Source organism: Cebus imitator, unplaced genomic scaffold (assembly GCF_001604975.1).
Source record: "Cebus imitator isolate Cc_AM_T3 unplaced genomic scaffold, Cebus_imitator-1.0 Scaffold193, whole genome shotgun sequence".
NCBI classification, from domain to species: domain Eukaryota; kingdom Metazoa; phylum Chordata; class Mammalia; order Primates; family Cebidae; genus Cebus; species Cebus imitator.
In genome coordinates this window covers 3,528,389-3,548,997 of record NW_016107508.1, presented here as the reverse complement: position 1 = coordinate 3,548,997, position 20,609 = coordinate 3,528,389, and the positions used below count along the sequence as shown (strand labels likewise).

At 34.9% G+C, this 20,609-nt stretch overlaps 1 protein-coding gene across 6 annotated transcripts in view; it reads right to left on the bottom strand.

Annotated features, from left to right (window-relative positions):
- PPP4R4 (protein phosphatase 4 regulatory subunit 4) overlaps positions 1–20,609 on the bottom strand; it is a 115,913-nt gene that overhangs the window by 60,427 nt on the left and 34,877 nt on the right. For 5 of the 6 annotated variants that reach the window (XM_017547014.2, XM_037745184.1, XM_017547015.2 and 2 more), the window contains exon 3: positions 9,315–9,417. In XM_017547014.2, coding sequence (XP_017402503.1) covers positions 9,315–9,417 — 103 coding nt within the window. Of the gene's footprint in view, positions 1–9,314; positions 9,418–17,495; positions 17,499–20,609 lie in introns of all 6 variants that reach the window. The other variant, XM_017547012.2, reaches the window with a different exon arrangement.

Below are 20,609 nucleotides of genomic sequence, written 5' to 3'. Positions count from 1 at the left end.
TTTTAGTAGAGACGGGGTTTCACCATGTTGATCAGGATGGTCTCGATCTCTTGACCTCGTGATCAACCAGCCTCGGCCTCCCAAAGTGCTGGGATTACAGGCGTGAGCCACCGCGCCCGGCCTACTTTCAGTACTTTTAATATGACATTCTTTTGTCCTCTAGACTAGTTTCTGACCAGAAGTCTGTTCAATTTTCACCTTTGTCTCTGGCTACTTCCAAGATTATCTCTTTTTTATTTTCAGCACTTTATGGCGTCTAGGGGTGTGTTTGCGCACGCATACATTTATCCTGCTTGGGGTCCTCTGGTCTTCTTAGATCTATGCTTTGTCCTGGCTAGTACTTCTTTAAATAGTTCTTCTTTCCTATTTCTCTTTTCTCATTCTGAGATACCGATCACATATATATTAGATCTTTTTATGCTGTCTCAAAGCCATTGGATGTTCTCTTCTACGTTTTCACTCTTTGCTATCTCTCTGTTTCACTTTGGATAATTTCTATTTTCAAGTTCACTGATTCTTTTGCTAGCCATATTCTTTTGAAATCTCCTATACATCTTGGCATGTCGTTTTTTCAGTGGATTTTTAACCATATAAATCATAGTTATTTTAAATTCCCTAATACTTCCAATATCTGGGTCACCTCTGACACTAGACCTGTTGTTGCTTTATGCTTTAGTAAGTTTTCCTATTTTGGGTGCCCAGAAATTTTTGATTTTGAAATTTTGAATCCTGGATATTCAGTGAAGATAGAGGTAACAGTATTTATGCTCAGAAATGAACATTCCTCTTCTCGTAGGCTGTTAAGTATAGGAGGCTGAATAATAAGTCGAGTTAGCAGTTGAGCTGGGTTTGAGGATTTTTGTTGCCATGGTAATCACAGCACCACAGGTTTCAAACCTCCAATGGTGGGCCACTGTTAACCTTCTGTTTAACGTGCAGCCTCAGATGCCAAAGGATTTTCTTCAGTGTTCCTGCTCCACTGTTTTCAGCAGGGGTCTCTCTCCACACTCTTGTCCCTTCTCTAGTAGTAGACAACTGTTGCTTCTTACTACACACTAGGCTAATGGTGGGTATAAAGGATTCTCAGGTATCTTGGTCCAGCCTCATCATAGGCAGGGTCTTTGAGCCTGGGCCTCAGGAATATAACATTTTCAGTGTTCCTGTTCTATAACTTTGTATCTTAGGGTGCAGAGGGGCCCTTTGGCAGGGTCAAGTTTCTTGCCCTACCCCCACTGGTGGCAGACCTCTTCTTTTTATCAGTGCAGGGTCCTGGGCCTAACATCTCCTGCCTTCCACAACCAGCTCCCAGTGTCAAAAGGCTTATGCTACCACCTTCTCCCAGAAGTAAGGGATCTTGGCATGGTCCTGGAGGAGGGTTTTCTACCTCTCTTCTGGAGGCAAGTGGGTTTTGCTCCTACCATTCCCAAAGAAGCAATGGCACTTCACCTGGGCTGTAGAGGCAGGACGGTTCACTGCTTCTCCCTCCACAGCTCAGACTTTTGCTTCATAAAGAAGGTTTTCAGAAGGTAGGCAGAGTTGGCTCCTGTCCCTTAGCAGCAGCTCATCACTACCACACCTTTCTCACCAAGGGAGATGCTCTCCAATCTCCTGCGTTGTTCCCCAATCTTTCTCACAGAGCAAATGGTGGAAACGTATAAAAAAGAGCTTGCAAATGAATACAAAGCTCCTCTGTGTCTAAGCTACGAGTTATTCTAAACATATAAACTGTGCTAACACAAAGTCACCCTTTAAAATTTTGTTAAAATCTTAGCTGATGCTGCTAATTACTTTATATGGTGGGAACCTCTTCCTCCTATGCTCTGCCAAGTCAATGTTCCTGTGTCCCATCTATCCTCAGAGGGGTTTGTTACTCTTGTGAATTCAGCTCACTTGGTTGCCTTGCAACCAGCTCTGCTATGCTCAAGAAGTTATGACTGTGTAGATTTTGTGGATAACCTACTGTTATCAGAATTAGTGTGATATTCTTTGGCAGCTTTCTATATCCTAAGTGGAAGTGAAACAGATTGCTTTGTTTTTGCGCCCTAGTACAATTCCTTACTCCCTTACAAGCTTAACTACACATTTAAAATCATTTCAGAAGTTTCAATTCATTTTTATTGCAGATAAGGTAAAAATAACAAGTGACTAAATGACTAAGAAGCATATGTAAAAACACTGGTGTCCACTAAGAATTTACCAAAAGGTAATATTTCTAGGTCTATGAGGAATATCAGCTAATATAATTCTATATGCCCAGAAAAACTATATAGTCAGTAAATTTTTCACAGAATTTTAATTATTATTGTGAAGTAATTAGTAATGTCAATCCATTTTGTCCTTAAATACAAATAGATATATGCAAAAGAAAAAGCATAAAAACATTATTCTCAAAATACAAAGCATTCAATGTACTTTTATTTGTAAACTGTAAACCATATAAGTTTGTATCAATCTGTTCATCTCTAATTCCTTTCATTAATACTACCTCTTTTTTTCTAAGTGAACTAGAAAAATAAGTTATATAATCTTATGCTTCCTAAAGCACAAGACCCCTTAATTCTGACCCTGAGAATTATCTTCTACCAACCTTACATTATAGAAATTATTTCACTTTCTTATTTACATTCCTTCCTATGAGTGTCCCTAAATGTTTGGCCTCTCTACAGAATACTATACTGTAGGCCTTTTATGATCTGTAGGGGGTCTGGAACATCATGATCTGCTTATCATGCATAACTGTGTTGTTTTCACAAAATCCTTTTGCTTTCCTCAGAACTTCACTTTTAGCTTATCTCAGAACACATCATCTACAGAGAGGAAGACAGATGCCTGTTTTTTTAGCGGCAAACCAAAGAAAGCAATCTGTATCATTTGTTTATGCTCTTTAATTCCTTTAGTCAAGATTATGTCTTTTTCTTGGTGAACTGTAAGAATAAATTACATACTTTCATGCTTCCTAGAAATCTGCCAACAACATATTCATGAACACTGAATTTTTTAAGCCTAGATTTTCCCAACTGTAAAATGAGTATAAATACATCACATGGAGTTGTGAGGAGGATTTTTTAAGGATATATCTAAAGCATTAAGCACAATGCCTGGCCCACAGTAAGTGTTCTACACATTATTCTGAGTTGAGTATCCCTTATCCCAAATGCTTGGGACCAGAAGTGTTTCAGATTTTGAATGTTTTTAGGATTTTGGAATATTTGCATATTCATAATGAAATATCTTGGGGATAGGACCCAAGTCTAAACATAAAATTCATTTGTTTCATATACATCTTATACACATAGGCTGAATGTAATTTTATACAGTATTTTAATAATTTTGTACAGGAAACTAAGTTTTGACTTCATTTTGACTTTAACTGCGATTCATCATATGAGGTGATGGGGAGTTTTTGCTTGTAGCATCATGTCTATGTTCAAAATGCTTCAAATTTTGGAGCATTTTGATTTTGGATTCGGGAATTAGGAATTCTCAATCTGTGGTCTGTCCACTTAACTATGCTACTTGAAATATGACTTTTAAAAAGTTAAGCTTTCTATTTACAAAATTTATAAAGTAAATGCTTTCTGTAAAAATTCTAGAATAAGATGTTTTAAAAAACTACCCATATACAGGAGATACAAATTCTAAAATAATCAAATTAGGAGAAATTTATAATTTTTTCCTATTATTTTTCCTTTTTTGTTTTTAGAGGCAAGGTCTTGCTATGCTGCCTGGCTGGAGTGCAGTCAGTAACTATTTACTGCAGCCTCAAACTCCTGGGCTCCAGTACCTGAGACTACAGGCATGCACCAAAATAAAAGGAAATCAAATTTCATATTGATTATGTCTCTTTTATACTTCTTTCTTATGTATTTCCTGAATCCTCCTCAAACCCCCAAAAAGTCTTTCTAGAAACATAAATCAGTGTTATACCATTCTATATGTATATCTCAAATTTCCAAATAAATTATCTTCCTACTTCTCATCCAAGAATACCATCAGTGGATCAGGCCAATGTTCCCTTGGTCTTTCAGGTATATACTTATTGTCTCTGAATGTTAAGTTCAATTAACACTCATCTACAAAATTTTTTTGAGAGCCCATTATTTGCCAGGTACTATTCTAAGTCCTGGGGGTATAGTGAGAAACCAGACTGACAAATATTCTGCCCTTAGGAAAGAAAGGGAAAAGACTGGCAGATGATGAGATCACAAAGATAGAGGGGGTGATTTACGGACATAGTAAGGAGTTGTATTTTATCTGAAATGGGAAGTTACTTGTATTAGTTTCCTGCGACTGCTGTAACAAATTACCACGAACTTAAATAGCAGCTTAAAACACCAGCTATTTCTTCTCTCACAGGTCTGGAGGCCGGAATTTCAAAATCAGTATCACCTGGTCAAAATCCAAGTGTTGGCAAGGCCACAATCTATCTAGAGGCTCTGGGGTAGAATCTACTTTTTGCCTCTTTCAGCTTCCGGTGGTTGCTGTCATTCCTTGGCTTGTGGCCACATTACTCCAATCTCTACCTCCATCTTGACATTGCCTTCTTCTACATGTATGTGTCAAGTCTCCTCTGCCTTCTTATAAGGACACAGGTGATGGCATTTAGACTGCCACCCCGATAATCCAAGATAATCTTCCAATCTCAAGATCCTTAACTATATCTGTAAAGACCCTTTTTCCAAATAAGGTAACACTTATAATTTCTAGGAATTAGGGCCCAATATCTCTCTGGAAGGGGCATTATTCTATCTATCATACCACTTAAGTAATTTTCATGCAAGAGGGAGATAAGATATGATTGACCCTTTTTAAAAGGTCTCTCTGAGTGAGTTTGCTCTAGGAGGCAAAGTGGAAGCAACAAATTCAGTGAGGAGGCTGCTGTAGTACAGACAGGAGATGACTAAGGCTTGAGACATTAAATTACACATTATATATCTGTTACAGTCGTGATCAGCTAATGAGTAGAAAAGAGTGAGGACTCAGGAGTCAGACTTCCTGTTTAAACCTAATTATACCACTTGCAAGCTTTGTGACTTTTAGCAAATTGCTTAACTAAGATTTTTTTTCCACTGTCAAATGATCACTGTAGAACTGCTATGAGGATTCAGATTAAAATGTGTAGAATATCTGACAGAATACAGTGTCTGACACATAGTAAGACCTCAATAAATATTTGCTACAGTTATTTTTATCTGTGCCTAGCACTGCTCAATTTCTATTAATTTTATGACCTATATTATGGTTGCCTAAATGTAAGCGTAAAAACAACTAAGTAAATAACTCAATAGGTAGAGAGTCTTTTTGCATTGGATTGTAAAGGAATCGCCTTCATTACATGGTGTAATTATATCACTATTATTCTGAATTTTATAAAAGACTATTGTATAACATTTTGGATATTTATCTTGACAATGAAATTCTTTCACTTCTAGGTAACTGGAAGTTCAAATCAAATATTGAAGTCTAACAAACATCTAAGATTTCAATTTAATATACTGTGAAAAAAGAATAAAGACCACAGGAGAAAAATTCTTTTTTAATAGATATCCTAGGATTAAATCGTGTAACATGAATATATGGTAATGACTATATTTTAAAATGTCTCCACATTTAGGAAATTTAAATTGGAGGTCAAAATATTTCCTTTCTAAATTCCTAGCTAAATTTAACCTTGAGATGAATGACCTAATTGCACTACCAATGGATACAATTTAGAAAACAAATTGGGGAAATACTATGGACTGGCTCAATTCTATTTTTCTTAGTTTCTATTTTTCTTCTTTTATTAGTTATTCTAGACATCAACCTCAGTCTGATGGATTGGCTCAATTGTAATACTAACTCTGTTTCTGACATTTTATTTTTAAACATTAAATTCCTTTATCTCTAAAACAGTGAAAACAGCAATGTATTTTTAAAATCACTTTTCAATTAATCCATTATTATAAGAACAAAATCAAATGCAGTAAAACAAAAATATCACTGATGAAAGTTTATAATACATAAGCCCAAGATCTCCATCACTTTATCTGATGTTCTTAAAGGCAAAGACAAGGTAAAAAAGCGAGCTCTAAAAGCTGCACACAATACTGTTACAAACATGGTAAAAATCTTGGTATTGATTAACTTCTTGCATAAAATATTTATTGTTCATATCTTTAAACTATCTAAAAGTAAATCATTCATAAAAGACCAGTATTATCAAGTATACAAATTATTTTTCCTTATGAATTTAACAGACTATTAACCGTAACTGAAAATCAGCAGAACCATATGTATGGTCAAGCCAGAAATCTGGAAGTCATCTCTCACTTCTGAAACCCAATCCATTATGAAGTTCTGCGTGTTCTATCTTAATCCATGTATCTCAGATATGTCCACTGCTCTCTACTGTCCTAATTAGTTAGCCTCATACTAGCTATGAGGACCAGTACTGAAGCTTCCTAACTATCCCACTCCAATCTATTCTCCGTACAATAACCATAATGATCACTGTGAAATAGAAACACAATTAAGTCACTGCCTGCTTTAAAGCCTTCAGTGACTTTTCACTGTCCTAATAAAATCCAATGCTTGCATGCTCTGTCATCAATCATTTCTCGAACCTCTTCTCAGTCACACCCCACCCTATCCACTGGGTCCCAAACATACCTGTCTCTCTAGTCCCACCCAGCTCTTTCACCTTAGGGCTATTTATCACTCACCCTACTTGGCCCTGACTCTACTTGGTCCTGACTCTAAAATGGCTTCTTCTTTCCATCCCTTCCATTTTCTGCTCCTCAAAAAGGCATTCCTTGACATCCCAATGCACAGCAGATGCCCTCATTACTTTACTACTTCATTTCATCAACTCCTGTTCTGTACACTCAGAGGGCTTATCACAAATGATGATTATACCTTTCTTGGGTGAGGAGGGATTTTCTTGTTTAATGTCTGTTTCTCCATCTGGACTGTGGCCTCCTTGAGAGCAAATCCCCTATCTTTTGTTCACTTCTATTTTCCCAGTGGTTAGAACAGTGCCTGTCTTATAGGAAGTACTTAGTAAATATTTATGAATGAATGAGAATGACATTATTACTAATGCTCAAGATCACTTTAAAAAAAAAATGAGAAATCATGGCCAAGCAAAGGTACATAGTTAACACCAGATTTTGTCAGCATTTCATCACTGGAAAGTAAACACAGCAGTGAGGTGGAACTAACAAAGGTGCTGATAAGGAGTACCAATAAGTCATAACAAAATCTAAATACAATGAATTTAAAATGACGTGCACAAAAACACAGATTTTAGCATTTGAAATGGGGGTGATTAAATGTTTAGCTGTCTACATTACATATTAAATTATCAATAAAAGTCATTATTATTGGCGTTACCCCCATAAAGCCCTTCTCATTTGCCTTATTCTTCAGCATTTTTACATAAAGTCAGAAACCCACAATACTCTATTATACTTATTCTCTCACTGCTTTCTGTGGTCATTAGGTCTTCCTAATATACAATCTAATCTGGACTCTTCTACATTTTTGGTATCTCTTTTAAAGGGAGTACAGGTCAAGACGGCGGTCCTAAATAAATGGTTTCATGTTGATTAGTAAAATAAATAAATGAAATCATTCAGCTATAAATAAAGGTTTCCTAAGTACATATTCATTAGTATATACTTCCTTTGTATCTATTTATTCTGTTAATATACTCTGTATTATGGATTAATTTTCACTACTTTTAAAGCTTATTAAAACCATATCTTCTATAACTCAGGCAAATATCTTATAGTTTCAGAAGATACATTTGATTCTTTGTATAAATATGCTATATATTTATAATATGTATATTATATGTATAGTATTCTTTATACAGTCCCATGAAATTAAGGTTTTAGGGGAGCTGTTACTTAATTTCCTTTATTGTGAGCTCAGCAAAAGGATTTTTGCAAAGTAATTTAGAGACCTCTAAAGTTCACTGCTCTCTTTCATCATGAAACTTTGGACATCTAATATGCTCTCTGTAGACCAGATTTCAACTGCCCAATGCAGAGTGTGCACCATGCAATATTTTTAGCTTTAAATCTCATTTGCTTACTTACTTACATTAACTCTGTACCGAAGAGGACCTAAATATCTGTTCCTTTCTGCTACTGTTTAACTGGCTCTTCCGGCTGTCATGCTGACAAGAGTAGGTCACTTAGTGTCACTGAAAATGAATGTGAATAAGCCTGGTCTGTGTGTACCTAATTACTTTGAAATTATGTCATAATTCTGGGAAAAACAGATTCAAAAAGGCTTGATTTACTTTCAAATCACATGCAATGCCAAAATAACTATCATCTTAATTCACCTTTGTAATCAGTAAAAACATTCATAATGCCTGCATAGAAATGTGGGCATCTCATGAAAATAACATGGTACATCCTGATCTAAATCACAGTAACTAGAACCATGCTACACATACCTAAAAATAAAACTCAAGAATTCACTAATAACTTCAGTATTTTAAACACATATAAATTAGTTAAAAATTATGAAAAGAGCTATATCCAAATTAAAAAAACAAGGTAAAATCAACGAAACTCTATTAGCAAACATAATCCTCATTAGTATGTAACCTCAATGACCCCATTAGCAGGTAAAGTCTTAAAGGACACACACACTGGTGTTTTGTTTATTCAAGTTCTTATAAAGAAAAGCACTTTGCACATAAGTACAAACAAATAAGTATTAAAAATTTAATAGTTGAAATTCTTTAATTTTATATTAATAATCAATAAATATTAAATAGTCACAAGAAATAATAGCAGATCAAAATCACTTTTGTCCATAGCAGAAAAACTAATTCTGAAGAAATTTATAAAGCAATAAATTACATACACATCTAAAATTGTGATGGCCATAATTCAACCTTTATTTGATGATTCTTCAGAAGTCATCATAGGGTCAATATCAGGAATATCAGCTCAATTATAATATCGTTATACAAATACTATTAATATAGATTTAAGTCAACAGAATATTAATACTTTTTTTTAAGAATAGTTAAGAGGTGTTTTTGACCTACTGAAAACTACCTTTAGTAAAATGTCTTTACTGAGGAAAGGACTGAAGAAATTTTACAACTTAAGAGCTGGATTTCTCCATTTCCATCAACTAATTTCCCTAAATATTTTCATCATAATTAGAAATGTCTATAATAATGCTTTCTCCACTCAATTTTTAGGTGCAAAAGATCCGCCACTAAAGCTCCAAAATCTTTCTTCAACAATGACAACATGCTGCTGGGGAAAAAACAGAAACTCCAATCTTATTTTATACCAACTTACTCTGACTTTCGGCAGGACTCTCCGCAGTGTCTCAGTGGGATTCTGTCGCATCAAAAATGGGAGATTAGCAATCACACTTGTTCCTTGGATATCTTGACCAGCACTTACAAAGAAAACACAAATTTAAAATTTGTAATTACAAGCTAAATTCCTCTGCACAGTTATAAAAAGTGTGGACTAATTAGAAAAATGACTGCTTTGAATGATAGGCACTCAGACTTCTGATTAAGTTTTAAGCTAGAAATGCATCATTTAAATATAAAACTAAAACCAAAACTGAAATTTCATTAAGCAAATCTTCTAACAAATACATGAAGATATTAATTATGCTCGTGCTGAAACACGACTGTCTCGTTTTATATGTCTTCAGTCTAAAAGTTTTGAGACTATTATTAAATACATATTTTTTAATTCTATCTCATTTTCTCCTGTGACCTGTCAGTTTGCCATGCTTTATAAAAATATATAAATGGTAACATTTTATTATGATAAAACATTAATAATCGTTGCAACAGGGACACCAATAAAATCAACTACAGCAAAATCATACAATTTTCTCTTAGTATAGTGAAATCGCTCATTGCACTAGATTTAACTCCATCCCAGAAACTTCTTAAAGATACACTCCATACTCTTAATGATCAGCAGGGTATATTTACATAATTCTTTTTTAACATAACATTCACCAAAGAGTTATCAAAATAATCTCAGCAATACTCCAGTAGCCTAAATACCTTGAAAAAAGTGTTCAGATTCTTCCAAAACAACCACTTCCCAAACAGCAAATAACTTTTTTCAAATATAACCAAAGTAGCCTAAGTTCTGAAAGAAGTGGAAACATACATACACACACACATCTATATCATATCTATCTCTCTCAAAAAGATGCTAATAAACGTGGCATCACCTCAGAGGGAAATTCCACCTATTCTTAACTGATACCAATTTAAATATTGATTGCTGATTCCATAACATTTACTTATTGATTAGAATTTTTACTTATCTCTTCAAATGAATTTGTAGTTAAAGCATATATACATAAGACTTTAATACGTTTTAAATAGTAGAACTTCAGAGTTTTATAAGTTCTATTAAAAAGAAACATATTCTGATTCTAAATGAAGCTGCCCTCCCATGAAGAAAGCCTTTTTCTGTTGCAACATGGTAAGCTATGAAATATAGGACACCATAATCATTCCACTGTTGTCACCACTCTCTAGGAGAATCCTTTAAGAGACAAAATTAAAAAGGAATAGAAAAGGGGTATGAAATAGAGAACCCATGCCAAATGGAGAGAAGATCAAAAAAAGGAAAATTAAAGATGCACAGAAAAATACTACTTGTAGTGAATTGAATGGTGGCCCCCTAAAAGATAATGTCTGTATCTTAATTCTAGAACCTATGATTGTTGTCTTAATTTTTAGAGGGCTCTTCAGATAAAGAGATTATTCTAGATAATCCTAGATAATCCAAACTGGCTAGGCCCTAAATCTAATTGCAAATGTCCTTAAAAGAGAAACTCAGAGAATAAAACACAATAGAAGGTCATTTGACTACAAATGCAGAAATTAGAGCAATACAGCCACAAGTCAGCTAATGGTGACAACCACCAAAAGTTGGAATACGCAAGAATGGATTCTCCTCTAGATCTCTGCTGACATTTTCCCTTCAGACTTCTGTTGTCTAGAACTGTGAGAGAATAAATTTCTATTATTTTTAAGCCACATTGTTTGTGGAAATTTGTTACAACAACCAGAGGAAACAAATACACCACACTACTAAAGAACTGAAAGAAGATAATAATCTGAAAGATAAAGAAAATGACAATGCTTGGCCCAAGGTAGAGCCTCAATAAATATCTCTTGAAAGCATGAATGAATAGATGGCTAAGTAGATTAACAGACGTCAAGAATATTTAATATTGAACATTTGGTGAATTTTATTCACTAATTTGCAATTACAATAAAAAAGGATATGATCTCTAATACCTCACAGATGTGAAAACAAAACTTTTCACAGGAAGGCAAGAAAAAGAAAACAAACAAAAAAACAACAACAAATAAAAATGAAAAATGAAATTATACAATTAAAATATCAACAATTACATTAAATATAAGTGGTCCAAATACACCAATTTAAGACAGGAATTGGAAGAGTGGATTTTAAAAATGATTCAACTATATGATGTCTATAAGAAACTCACTTCAAATATAACAGTATCAGTGGCTGAAAATAAAGATGGAAAATAATATAGAAATGTGAATCAAAAGAAAGCAGGAGTGGCTATATGAATATCAAATAAAGTAAATCTGAGATAAAAGAAAATCATCAGAGACAGACAGGGACACTATAAAATGGTAAAAGAGATAATCCACCAAGAAATAGCAATCCTAAATGCATATACACCAAACTGAGTTGCAAAATACATGAAGCAAAAACTGATGAGACCGAAAAGAAAAATGGACAAATACACAGTGCACAGCTGAAAATTTCAGAGTCCATCTCTCAACAACAAACAGAACACAGAAAATCAGTAAATATATAGAAGAACTCAAGCATACCATCAACCAAAATTTAGTAGATATTTCTAGAACATTCTATCCAACAACAACAAAAATATACATTTCATTCAAGTGCCCAAAGAATATATATCAAGACAGACTACATCTTGGACCACAAAACAAACCTCAACAAATTTTTGAAAATTTAAATAATATAGAGCTTTCTCTGAGTACAATAGAATTTAAATAAGTAAATAAATAAAATAACAGAAAAATCTCCCAACTCTTGGAAACTAAACAATAAACTTCTATATATTCCCATGAATCAAGGAGAGAGTCTCATGAGAAATCAAAAAATACACTGAACTGAATGAAAAAGTCAAAAATCAACAGTGAGGGATATAGCTAATATGTACAGAGAGGGAAATGCAAACATTAGAAAGAAACAGAACATCTCAAATCAATAATCTAACTTTCCACTTCAAGAATCTAGAACAAAGTAATCACAACACAAGCAGAAGAAACAAAGAGATGAGATTAATGATAATAAAAATAGAAAAAATAAAGAAAAGGAAGGAAACAAAGACCTAGTTGTTTTAAAGGTAAACAATCAACTAACCTCAAGTAAGAATGACAAAAGAACAAGAGAAGACACAAATTACCAACATCAGGATTTAAACAGTAGGTATCTCTATAGACTGCAGAAATCAAAAGGATAATAAGTGAATGCTGTGAATATTTCTATACATATAAATTTGATAACTTAGACAAAATGGACCAAGTCCTTGAAAAACACAAATAGTTACAACTTATCCAATATGAAAGAGATAATCTGAATGTTCCTACAACTATTAGGGAAATTGGATTAATATTTTCAAAGTCCTAAAAAAAAATTCCAGGCCCAGATAGTTTCAATGGAGAATACTACCAATCATTTAATGAAAAATTAACACTATGGTACACAATCTCTTTCAGAAAAGAGAAGATAGGTAGCACTTCCTAAATCACTTCATAAGGAAAAACTGCAGAGCAATATACCTTATATAGATTAAAAATATTTAACAAAATTTTAGCAAATAAAATATAGTAACATATAAAAGAAAGAATTATATACCATGATCAAATGGAGTTTGTTGCAAGGAAACAAGGCTGGTTCAATATTAAAAATTAATACACTCCATCATATTAACAGGCTAAAGAAGAAAAGTATCACATGATCATATCAATTCAGAAAAAAATTTGACAAAAGTCAACACATGAACACTGAAATGACAAATTCAATATAATTTATAATCATTCCAAAAAAAAAAAAACTAACAAAATATGTACAGAAGTTGTAGGCTGAAAATACACAATGCTAAAAGAAATCAAAGGATATCTGAACAATTAGAGAGACACACACTGGGAAACTCAGCATGGTAAATATGGCAATTCTCCCCAAAGTGGTATACAGCTTTAACACAATTATTATTTAACACAATTATTATTTAACACAATTATTATTGGGGATAATTTATGTATCCCCAAATCTCAACAAGATTTTGGGGATACATAAATTATATTTTTCCAAATTTATATGAAAAATCAAAGGAATGAGCATAGCTGAAACAATTTTTAAAAAGAAGAATGATGTAGGAGGAATTGTGTCCACCCACTGTTAAGACTTATTACATAGCTATAGTAACCAAGACTGCAGAGTATTTGTGGAGAGAGACACATGGATCAACAGAACAGAAGAGAGAACCCAGAAATAGACTCCCACACATATGCCCAACTGATTTTTGGCAACAGTGCAAAGACAATCCAGTAGACAAAAAATAGCCTTTCAACAAATGGCACTGAAGCAACTAGATATCCACAGGTGTTTAAAATTTTTTAAAAAATATATGATGGCTGGGTGCAGTGGCTCACACCTGTAATCCCAGCACTTTGGGAGGCTGAGGCAGGTGGGTCACAAGGTCAAGAGATCAAGACCATGCTGGCCAACATGGTGAAATCCCATCTCTACTAAAAATACAAAAAAATTAGCTGGGCTTGGTGGCATGTGCCTGTAATCCCAGCTACTTATGAGTGTGGGAATTCACTTAGGGTAGTAGCAAAAATATTAAGGGAAGAATATTAGAGAAAGTTATAGAATATATTCTCAAATTCTTTTGGGAAGGCCTAAGGGTTTTTTCTACAGTTCTTGGCTAAAGCCAGCCTAAATCCCCTTTACATTTAGTTAATAAGTAAAGAAAATAGCTAGGGTATGTGGGGGAGTTTACCTAACTAGTTTACTCATGTGGTCTTAAAACTAACCTTTGAGCCGGATGGCCCTCTCAGGGGGAGGTCAACCAGGGAGATTATCCACTAATGGTGTTTGCTTTGGGCATAGGAATCTGTCCTTTAATCTCATCACTCTAGCGGTGTTGACTCAAGCCTTTGTCAATTAAACTTTACTAAATAAATGCACGTCTCACTGGCTGTTGGTGGCCAGAGGTTGCAACTGTTTATAGCACTCTCCAGGGAGTCTGTAAGCTGCCCAGATCCTCAGCCAAACTGGCAAAGCATAATATCTGTGTGTCAGTGTACTTTATTCATCCGTTACTGAGTCAGGGTCTGCAGGACAGACCCCCGCAGATGGAGACCCCAACATGGGAGGCTGAGGCAGGAGAATCACTGGAACCCAGGAGGCAGAGGTTGCAGTGAGCTGAGATCAAACCACTGCACTCTGGCATGGAGACAGAGTTAGACTCTGTCTCAATTAAAAAAAAAAAAAAAATGACACGACCTACACCTCACACTAACTCAAAATGAATCACAGACTTATATCTAAAACATAAAAACTAATCACTTCTCAGCCTTTTCAATAAAATCAAGTGTGAAATATATAACAATAGAACTGTCAGGAAAAACATGGGAGAATAGCCTGTAGATCTGGGGCTAGGCAAAGAGTTCCTAAACTTGATAGCAAAATCATAATCCACAGGAAAGAAAAGTTGAACTTCATCAAAATTTAAAACTTTTGCATTGTGAAAGACCCTGTAAAAGGATAAAAAGACAAGCCACAGACTGGGAGAAAATATTTGCAAATAAATGTTTGAAAAAGGACTAGTGTCGAGACCATATAAAGAACTCTCAAAACTCAACAGTTAAAAAATACACAATCCAATTCAAAAATGGGTAAAAGACATGAGGGGACATTTCACTGAGGATGATATACAGATTGCAAATAAGCACACTAAAAGATGCTTAATTCATTAACCATCAGGCAAACACAAAGTAAAAGGACAATGAAACATCACTACACACTAATCAGAATGACTAAAATTTTAAAAATACCACCAAAAGCAAAAAAGCTGGATCATTCATTGCTGTTGGGGATGTAAGCTGGTACAGCCACTCAGTTTGGACGTTTCTTAAAATATTAAATATGCAATACCATACAAGCCAGTAATTGCACTCTGGACCATTTAGCTCAAAGAAATAAAAATTTCTGTTCACATAAAAACCTGTAGATGAATGTTTATAACATATTTATTTGAACAAGAAAATAATGAAAACAATATGTCCTTAAGTGAAGAAACAGATAAACTGTAGTACACCATACTGTGGAATGCTGCTCAGTAACAAAAAGGAAAAAAACTATTGATATAGGTAACCACCTGGAAGAAACTCCAGAAAGTATGCTAAGTGAAAAAAATTCAATCCCAAAAGGTTATATACAGTATGATTCCACTTATATAGCATTCTTGAAATTACAAAGTTATACAAATAGATAACAGGTTAGTGATTTCCAGGAGTTAAGGAGAGATATAGGAGCAGGAGGGAAATAGGTGTGACTACACAAGTGTAATGTGAGAGAGCCAATGGTGATGGAAATCTTATGCATACTGATTGTATCATTGTCAACATCCTGGTTGTAATTTTATACTATAGTTTTTCAAGATGTTACTACATGGGGAAACTGGGTAAAGAGAGCATGGGTATTTCTGTATTATTTCTTACAACTATATGTGAATCTATAGTTTTCTCAAAATAAAAAGGTTAATTTTAAAAATCAGTCAATGTAACAGAATTTTCAAAAAAACACATGGATATCTCACGACATGTGGAAATCTGACAAATCCAATATCTACTATGATTTAAAACTATCAACAGACTACAAACAGAAAGGAACTTCCTCAACCAAATAATGAATATCTATGACAAACTTAAAGCCAGCATCATACTTAATGGCGAAAGAATGAATACTTTCCCCCAAGTCAGAAACAAGGCAGGGATGTCGACTATTATCACTTCTTTATTTTAATCCATAAACACAATATTTATCTTTATTTAGATCTTTGAATAATTTATTCATTTTTATGTAATTTTAGCATACAGATCTTATACACATTTGCTTAGATTCATATCTAAGGACTTTTTTATTTCTAGAGGTTTTTGAGGAACAGGTGGTGTTTGGTTATATAAATAAGTTCTTCAGCGGTGATTTCTGAGATTTTGGTGCACCCATCACCCAAGCAGTGTACACTCTACTGAGTGTGTAATCTTTTATCCCTCACATCCCTCATACCCTTTACCCAGAGTCCCCAAAGTCCACTGTATCATTCTTGTGCCTCTGCATCCTCATGGCTTAGCTCCCACTTATAAGTAACAACATACAATGTTTGGTTTTCCATTCCTGAGTTACATCACTTAGAATAATGGTCTCCAACTCCATTGAGGTTGCTGCAAATGCCAATATTTTGTTCCTTTTTATGGTGAGTGTGTGTGTGTGTGTGTATACACACACACACACACACACACACACATATATACACATACATACACACACACACACACACACACACACACACACACACACACACATACACACACGCCCCACATTTTCTTTATCCACCCATTGACTGATGGGCATTTGGGCTGGTTCTATATTTTAGCAATTGTAAATTGTGCTGCAATAAACATGCATGTGCAAGCATCTTTTTAATATAATGACTTATTTTCCTCTGGGTAAATACCCAGTAGGTACAGAATCACAGAATGGATGAGAATTCACCAACCAGCTGCTGTCTTCAAGAGACTCACTTAACACATAAGGACTCACATAAACTTAAGGTAAAGGAGTGGAAAAAGATATTTCACGCAAATAGTCATCAAACGTGAGCACGAGTAGCTATTCTTATATCAGACAGAAACAAACTGTAAAGCAACATCAATTTAAAAAGACAGAGGGACATTATATAATGATAAAAGGACTTGTCCAATAGAAAAATATCACAATCCTAAATATACACCTAACACTGGAGGTCCCAAATTTACAAACAATTACTACTAGACCTAAGACAGCAACACAATAATAGTGGGGGACTTCAATATTCCACTGACAGCACTAGACAGGACATCAAGACAGAAAGTCAAAAAATAAATAATGGATTTAAGCTATACCCTAGAACAAATGAACTTAATAGATATCTACAGAACATTCTACCCAATAACTGCAGAATATACATTCTATTCATCAGCACATGGGACATTCTCCAAGATAGATCATATGATAGGCCACAAAACAAATCTCGATAAATTTAAGAAAACCAAAATTATATCAAGTACTCACTCAGACCACAGTGGAATAAAATTGGAAATCAACTCCAAAAGGAACCCTCAAAACCTTGCAAATATATAGAAGTTAAATAACCTGCTCCTGAATGATTGTTGGGTCAACAATGAAATCAAGATGGAAATTAAAAAATTATTTCAACTGAACAATAACAGTGACACAACTTATCAAAACCTCTAGGATGGAGCAAAAGCGGTACTAAGAGTAAAGTTCATAGCATTAAGTGTCTACATCAAAAAGTCTGAAAGTGCACAAACAGGCAATCTAAGGTCACATCTCATGGAACTAGAAAAACAAGAACAAACCAAACCCAAACCCAGCAGAAGAAAAGAATTAACAAATATCAGGACAAGACTAAATGAGACTGAAACCAAAAAAAATGCAAAAGATAAATGAAACAAAAAGCTGGTTCTTCGTAAAGATAAACAAAATTGATAAGACCGCTAGCAAGATTACAAGAAGAGAGAAGATCCAAATAAGCTCAATTAGAAATGAAATGGGAATCTGATCTTTCACAAACCTGACAAAAACAAGCAATGGGGAAAGGATTCCCTATTTAATAAATGGTGTTGGGAAAACTGGCTAGCCATATGCAGAAAGCTGAAACTGGATCCCTTCCTTAAACCTTATACAAAAATTAACTCAAGATGAATTAAAGACTTAAACATAAGACCTAAAACTATAAAAACCCTAGAAGAAAACCTAGGCAATACCATTCAGGACATAGGCATGGGCAAAGACTTCAAGACTAAAACACCAAAAGCAATGGCAACAAAAGCCAAAATTGACAAATGGGATCTAAATAAACTAAAGAGCTTCTAATTAAACTAAAGAAAACAAAACACCACATATTCTCACTCATTAGTGGGAGTTGAACAATGAGACACATCACACACTGGGGCCTGTCAGGGGTCAGGGGCTAGGGGAAGGACAGCATTAGGAGAAATACCTAATGCAGATAATGGGTTGATGAGTGCAGCAAACTACCATGGCAAGTGTATACCTATATAACAAACCCACACATTCTTCACATGTACCCCAGAACTTAAAGTATAATAAAATATTTTATATATATATATATATATGAAATACAAAAGATCACTTAAGGCTTCTGTGAACACTGTTACGTGCATAAACTAGAAAACCTAGAAGAGACGGATAAATTCCTGGAAATATACAACCCTCCTAGATTAAACCAGGAAGAAATAAAAACTCTCAACAGACAAGAACAAGCAGCAAGATTGAAACTGTAATTTTAAAATTGCCAACAAAGAAAAGTCCAGGACCACACAGATCCACAGCTGAATTCTATCAGATATTCAAAGAATTGGTACCAAATCTACTGAAACTGGAACATTACCATTATCCAACACTGTATTGGAGCTCTGAGCCAGTTCAATAAGGCAAGAAAAAGAAATAAAACACAGATTACAAAGGAAGAAATTTAATTGTCTTTATTCACAAACATTGTTGTCTATGGTGAAAAACCGTAAATAATCTACAAAATGGCATGAAAAATAAGTGAGTCTAGCAGTATGCAGGATATGCCCTGCATACTAAAGTACCTCTACTTTTATATATCGACTTTATATCCTGCATACTGGATAAAGTATTCTTTTCTATTATATGGAAAATATAATATATAAAAATACCTCTATTATATTATATGGAGAATAAAATGCTTCTACTTTTATATATTTTATAAATATATATTAAGTACCTTTACTTTTATATATATTTTAAAATATAATATACTTTTATATATTTTTAAAGTACCTCCACTTTTATATATTATATTCTCCATATAAAAGAAATATATATTATAATTTAAAAACGTAATCTAATTTACATTAACATAATATTGATACGGCAGACGGCGCAGGGAAGTGCTGGGAAGGGAGGGGCGTGTTCCCTGTCTAGTTACCACCCCTGGGCCTGTGCCTATGAACCTAGGTGAGGACAGGCACTCCCACCTTCACGTTCAAATGCTGCATTTCCCAAGACCATCCTCGCCTGCCATACCCCCATCCTGTGCCTTTAAAAACCCCCAAGACACTAGCAGACAGAGACGCATGCAGATGGACATTGAGAGGAATATACCAGCGGAAGAACACGCAAGCGACTGGACATTGAGAGACGTCGAGAGAGGATGTCCAGAGAGGACGTCAAAAGGAACGCATCCACCTAAGAGCACACCAACACGCACCTCAAGTGGAATGAGGCAGAGTTTGGCTGAGGCAGTCAGAGGCGAGGCCCGGCTGCCAAGCAGCCCAACTCCAAGGGGAAATCACCTTTCCACTTGGTCTGTCTTCTGGCTCCATCTGCTGAGATCTACTTCCACTGAATACAAACTTGCACTAATTTTCCAAGTCCAAGTGTGATCCAATTCTTTCAGTATACAGAGGGAAGAAACCCCAGAATACAGAAAGCCCTCTGTCCTTGCAATAAAGCACAGGGTCTAACTGAGCTAACACAAGCCACCCACAACTGGCAAAACTAAAAGAGCACCCTGCAACACATGCCCACTGGGGCTTCAGGAGCTATAAACATTCACTCCCAGACACTGTGGTGAGGTCGGAGCCCCACAACCTGCCCGTCTGCATGCTCCCCCTACAGGTTTGAGCAGCAGGGCACCAAAGAAGCGAGCCACTCCCCGACTGCAGGCCCTGCGAGGGGGACTGGGAAACTTTTCCTGTTTCAATATGAAATATATTTGGAAAACTTGACAAAAGATGTGCAAGATTTATAGACCAAAAACTACAGAACATGCTGAGAAAAATAAAGAAGACCTAAACATATTCAAGGATTATCCTGTTAAGATGTCAATCTCAGAAATTAAAGACAGATTCAATATGATCTCCTTCTAAATCCCAGTAGGCTTTTTGCAGAAATGAACAAGTTTATTCTAAAATCTGTATGCAAATGCAAAGGATACAGAATAGCCAAAACAAATGTGACAAAAACAAAATTGTAGGGCTAATACTGTTTGATTTTTAAAACCTATCATAGAGCTACAATAAATAAGATAGTGCAATACTGGCGTATAATCAATGGAAAAGAACAGAAACTCCAGAAATAGACCCAAACATAAATATGCAACTGAGTTTTTAAAAAGGTGAAAAGAAGGGAGGATCCAAGATGGCCGTTTAGGAACAGCTCAGGATTGCAGCTCCCAGTGAAAGCACAGAGGGT